General features: G+C 40.5%; 1 protein-coding gene across 1 annotated transcript in view; it reads left to right on the top strand.

The window, feature by feature from the left end:
* Positions 1 to 314: 314 nt before the first annotated feature.
* The window catches only part of LOC119188527 (lysosomal alpha-glucosidase-like), a gene marked incomplete at both ends in the record, with an annotated part of 28262 nt that continues 22576 nt past the window's right edge, over positions 315 to 6000 (top strand). Inside the window, 9 exon segments of the mRNA XM_037438804.1 lie at positions 315 to 487; positions 908 to 977; positions 1302 to 1434; positions 1936 to 2045; positions 2361 to 2477; positions 2882 to 3078; positions 3664 to 3797; positions 4600 to 4751; positions 5063 to 5211. Of these exon segments, the coding sequence (XP_037294701.1) occupies positions 315 to 487; positions 908 to 977; positions 1302 to 1434; positions 1936 to 2045; positions 2361 to 2477; positions 2882 to 3078; positions 3664 to 3797; positions 4600 to 4751; positions 5063 to 5211 (1235 nt within the window).

Raw genomic sequence — 6000 nt, 5'->3', positions numbered from 1 at the left:
AGGATCTCTGTGCTTCAATAGAGATGAGTCGTGAATATTGTTTCGAAACGGGTTCGGCGAAATAAATTGCATTCATGACCCCTCGGAACCGTCTTACGGACCGCAGAAGCAGCCCATGGGTGTCTGTTGGTATGCTGGGATAAAATTGGTAGGACTCAGAGGTCATTTAGGTGACACCTTGGGTCGGAAAGCTGGTGAATCCGATAAACCTTTCTTCCGCTCCCCGGGTTTGAAAATGACATCCATAACATGATTTTTCCTGCGAGACCAAAAAAATTCTATTTCAACTGCCTCATTAACGATGCTGTTGTTCCTCAGATGTAGTTCTACAGCCGACGCCGGGCATCACGTACCGCACCATCGGCGGTGTCCTCAACCTGTTCGTGTTCGCGGGACCCTCGCCCAAGGACGTGGTGTCACAATACACGGAGCTGATCGGGAGGCCGTTCATGCCGCCTTACTGGGCGTTAGGGTTCCATCTGTGCAAGTGAGTGGATTGGACATACATACATACTCTATCCCATAGGAGTAGGGCAGAGGCTATGGATTGCCAGTTTGCACGATTCTGGCATATCTCGTGTTTCCTTCACCTTCATCAATCTTTTCGTGTATTCCCGCCGATTCCGGGTAATTTTGACCTGGTCTTTACTAATTAATTGGATTGTTGGAGTTGTTAAAAAATCCCTAACTTTTTTCTGATTTACATAGTATTGCGTGGTTTGGATTATGGTAACCGTTAATTATCTGATTTACATATTTTCCAAATAGATATCAGAAATAATTATATAATTTAATTTTGAGTAGTAAGTCCGTATTTCAACTACGGTTTAATGTTGCCAATAAATTAATGGTAAAAATATTTTTTTTACTTGTTAAGGCCTAACTCATTAAATCCTTTTATTTTCAGATTCGAGTACGGAAATTTGAATGTCACTAAACAAGTGTGGCAGGCTAACAGAGATGCGGGCATTCCCTTTGTACGTATTATAAGAATATTTTAAGATATTCTAGAGACTCTTATACGATTTTTTCTGCATGACTACTTCGCATACGAGACTTGGTTGCAAGAACGTATATTGCTTTTTTATATACACGAATTGTCACACGCGAAAGATCCATAAACTAGGGTGTAATAGTTGTCTGTTCAAGTATATCTCCGGAATAACCGTGGTTAACTTTTGCGGAATAAAAAATATTGATGTCAAATATATTTAGCAATTTATGTCTTAAATTGTAACATACTCCAAAAAAGTAGGGTATACAATTTTTTTTTCAATAACATAATTTATTCGTGTTCTCAGGACGTGCAATGGAACGACATTGACTACATGAGGAATCGCAACGACTTCACGTACGACAAGGAGAAGTTCGCCGAACTGCCACAGTTTGTCAACAAGATCCACAGCGAAGGGATGCACTACATGATTATAATTGGTAAATATTCATCTTCTTCATTCTTGAGTGACGCGACGTCCTCTTAGCACTCGTCCTTCAAGATGACCTACTTAATAGGTCGAAATTGGTCGATGATTCCGACTGCCATGCGAGTAAAACAGGGTTGCTTTCGACTAATTTAATATATCTCGCGTAGGTTTTAATAATATTATTCATCTTCTGTTCTAACTGAAAGTAAATTGTACCTGGTGGTAAGTACTGCGTAGTTAAACTATAACGTCCATATTGCGTACATCACTATAGTACCTGATCGAATTCAAAATTTCAAATCGACTTTAAACTTTTTGTGTCCATAGCAAATATCGTTTTTTCGTCCCTAAATTAAATTTCACATGGCGAGAAGATGTGTGCGTGCGTGCGGTCGTGCGTGTGTTGCGTGTGTGCGTGTGTGCGTGCGTCTGTGTGTGTCTCTCTCTCTATCTTTGTGTGTGTTCATCATACCAATAGCAAGAATCTAAAAAGAAAAAAAATTGTTTATAGATCCTGGTATATCCGCGTCGGAAAAGCCCGGGACGTACCCGCCATACGACCGTGGAATCGAGATGGACATCTTCGTCAAGAACAACACCAACCAGCCGTTTATCGGCAAGGTAGGCTTACTAATCACTCTTCAAATCTTATATTCTTTATGAATTAGGTTTCGATGTATAGTATTATATTTTATATATTTTTAAAGTAATTTTTGAGGCATTGTAAGCCTGATAAAAAATCTTTTGTGCTAAATTTAATGTATGTATTTTTAATAAGTGAATGAAGTTAATGATTGTTTTTGGGGTAAACCAGTCTAACCAGATATCAGTAATAACCGATCTTTTTGATTCCATTATTTAGACTCTGCTTTAGAATAACCAATGAATTTGAGTCACCATTTCATGATATATTATTTGTATTGTTTTATGTTCAAGGTGTGGAATACGGGGTCGACAGTGTTCCCTGACTTTACTCATCCGAACTCCACAGCCTACTGGGTTGAGATGATGACCAACTTCCACAAGAAGGTTGCGTACGACGGGGCTTGGATCGTAAGTAACAACTCACCGAGATCTATATCAAATATGGCTTGAAGTTAGTTGCGAGTGGAGACAGTATATATAGGGAGTAAGTGTCTTGCCTAATTTTAAGCTGACTACTTCTGAACAGCCATTATTGTTTATATGGGTACATCAAAGTATTCCTATTGCACCTGATGGTAAGCGCAGTGGGGGTCCAGATAGAGTGTCAACTGACTGAAGTTGATTATACCTTCTGAGTCGCAACAATTGTGCCGGCCCGTCCAAACTAGATACACAGGATTATCCTACACAGGGTGATTCAGAACGTGATATTCTAACGTGAGCTATTATGACGCGTTTTATACATTGGATATAAGTATGGTTGCTACCTTGATGCTTCATGAGTATATCATGTATTGTGTGCTTGGTCCCAGGATATGAACGAGCCGTCTAACTTCGAGGACGGCCCCCTGGTGGGTTCGTGCCTGCCCGAGGCGCTGCCGTACCTGCCGCACACGTCGGACCCGTACCTGCGCGCGCACACGCTGTGCATGGACGCGCGCCACGCCGCCGGCCCGCACTACGACCTGCACAACCTGTACGCCATCACTGAAGCTATTGCCACTAACTTGTGAGTACATACCAATTTTATAATAGTGGGACAAAAGGCGTTCAATTTGCTAAATGAAGATAAGATATCTTTAAATTAATTTCTATTGATAAGCGCGTAAAGCTGTTGGTCTTGCGCCTGATCTCTCTCCAGTCATGTCGGATTGCCGTCTCACTGGACTTTGAAAGTGAAGGAACGTAGAGTGCACCGGTGTATTGCGCACACACTTGTACACTGTAATAGCCCCTGTATACATGGCTGATCTCCGTTGAAATTGGCCACGATGCCCGATATTCCGCTGGAGGGAATTTAATTCACTGTCACTGTGTGATAATAGAAAATACACAAAGATAATATGTGCGTATTTTTACGTATGCCCAAAGTACCTTCTTAGACATACAATTCGCTTACTGATATTTTGTTCACCTAGCGTCGTTCAGAGACGTTCTGTCGTTTTATAAACCTACCAATAGTATTTCTTAAACCAGTATGCCCACGAGCAATATATGGAAATTAGTAGTATCATAGGTTTTATTAATATGTGAACACTGTTCATCTACATATTAATCACTTCTCTATGACTAACATATAATGTGTATGTTACAGCGCCCTGCAAGAGATCCGCGGCAAGCGTCCGTTCATAATCTCCCGCGCGTCGTCGGTGGGGCTCGGACACTTCGCCGGCCACTGGAGCGGCGACGTCGCCAGCGACTGGCACGACATGCGCATGTCCATACCCGGTCAGATATACATCATGTGTAGACAGCTGTGCCTAGTCTGAACACCTCCAGTCTTCAAATTCAACTAAACGTGGCTGATCTGTGCATAAAGTGTCGCTATACTGGCCAGCTTATGTGTCTCTGAATTCGAATAGGTCGGCATAATTGTGTCGATTGGAGGAATGATTCTCCATCTCGATATAACTCCACTTACCATCAGGTGCAGTTGAGTCAATCTGCTGTGCCTTTTTAAAAACATAAGCTAAGTCTGAGCCAAAGCACTAGACCCATGGGCCCAGTTCAATAAAAATCTATAAGCTTATATTTATTGTTTTCTCATAGTATACTCAGCATGGTCCCGAGTTTTATCCAATATCAAAACCATTATACCATACTCATATCGAATCAACTTAAGGCGATACCTCAAGGTCCATTTTCATACATTTTGTTTCACTTTTAATCTGGGTAACTAAACAAGTATTGGCAAGTAAAGAATTTAAATAATATAATATTTCGGCCTTTAAAATTTAATATGACGAAATTTTAAAGGCCGAAATATCCATGATTATTAATTATTTTTACGTTTTTTTTTCAACTGCGAGAACTAATCACTAACTAGACGTGAATTTAAATTCTTTACTTGCCAATACTTGTTTAGTTACCCAGATTAAAGGTGAAACAAAATGTATGAAAATGGACCTTGAGGTATCGCCTTAAATACTATCCAAAAAATATTTTAAAACAGAGCAAAGACCAAATGAGTGAATGATTAATTTGTTAAATGAAGAAAAAAATTTATGGAGTAATCTTGCAACATTTGCAGAGTTACTGAGCTTCAGTCTGTTCGGTATCCCGATGATGGGCGCGGACATCTGCGGCTTCACCGGCAACACCACCGCCGAACTCTGCACGCGCTGGATGCAGCTCGGGGCCTTCTACCCCTTCAGCAGGAATCATAACTCGGACTCCTCTATTGTGAGTCATTTTATTGGTACCTATGAACGTCTTAACAATAAGCACTCATAAGAATGAGTAGTTATTCCTTGTTTTTTAAAAATGGTGTAGTGGGAGTAATTTTTTATTTTGTTATGGCACTGGCAACTTGTCTTTTGGGTCGATGTTTATCCAATGATAGGGTTTAACATTTTAATTGTGGATATTTTATCTGAGTTTATCGAAAAGGAAAAGCAATATTTTTATACAGCCTCATTATTTAGAACTAAAGCTAGAAGTTGAATTAATTACTAGCAAAGGAATTAACATTTATGCCATTGTTGTCCCCTCAGCCGCAAGACCCCGTGAGCCTGGGTCCGTCGGTGGTGCAGGCGAGCCGCGAGTCGCTGCGACTCCGGTACCGCCTGCTGCCGTACTACTACACGCTGTTCTGGCGCGCCCACGTGTTCGGGGACACCGTCGTCAGGCCGCTGTTCTTTGAGTCAGTATTGTAGTTGTGTCATTATGTAATTACTCAGTTGCAGCTCGGAGTTAGGAAGATGTTGGTGTGATACCCTCGTGCCTTGGAAAGGACGTAAAACCGTTAGTCATGCGCCTGATCTCTCTCTGGTCTTAACGGATTGCCGTCTCACCGGACTGTGAGAGTGAAGGAACAGAGTGCATTTGTGTATTGCGCAAATACTTGTGCAATATATCTCCTGCAAACTTGGCTAATCTCCGTTGAGATTGGCCGCCGTGGCCGAAATTCGGTTAGAAGGAATCAATCAATTAAATTTTATAATTTTTCTTGGATAAGTGGCGAATGATATACGAGATTTTATAAACTATTCTGTTTTTGTTAGTATTCGATATTATCTTACAAATATAACAAACTAGCGACCCGCCCCGGCTTCGCACGGGTGCAATGCTGATCGGCCCGCTCTGGCTTCGCACGGGTATAACATAACAAAATAACAGTATTTCTCCACTATTTAATGGATATTATTATACATATAAACCTTCCTCTTGAATCACTCTATCTATTAAAAAAAATGCATCAAAATCCGTTGCGTAGTTTTAAAGATTTAAACATACATAGGGACAGAGAAAGCAACTTTGTTTTATACTATGTAGTGATACGTTAACTTGTGATTTTTTTTTATTAGACGTAAAGGCAGATAGATAATCATGAAAGAATTTGTATAAAAAAAGATATCTCGAGTCCTAGAACAACATAGATTATATCCAAAAAACATCTTTTAAACTCATGCCGCCGCGAGCAACTAATTTT

The sequence above is a fragment of the Manduca sexta genome, chromosome 15, assembly GCF_014839805.1.
Source record: "Manduca sexta isolate Smith_Timp_Sample1 chromosome 15, JHU_Msex_v1.0, whole genome shotgun sequence".
NCBI lineage: Eukaryota > Metazoa > Arthropoda > Insecta > Lepidoptera > Sphingidae > Manduca > Manduca sexta.
This window is presented reverse-complemented; position numbering and strand designations above follow the sequence as displayed.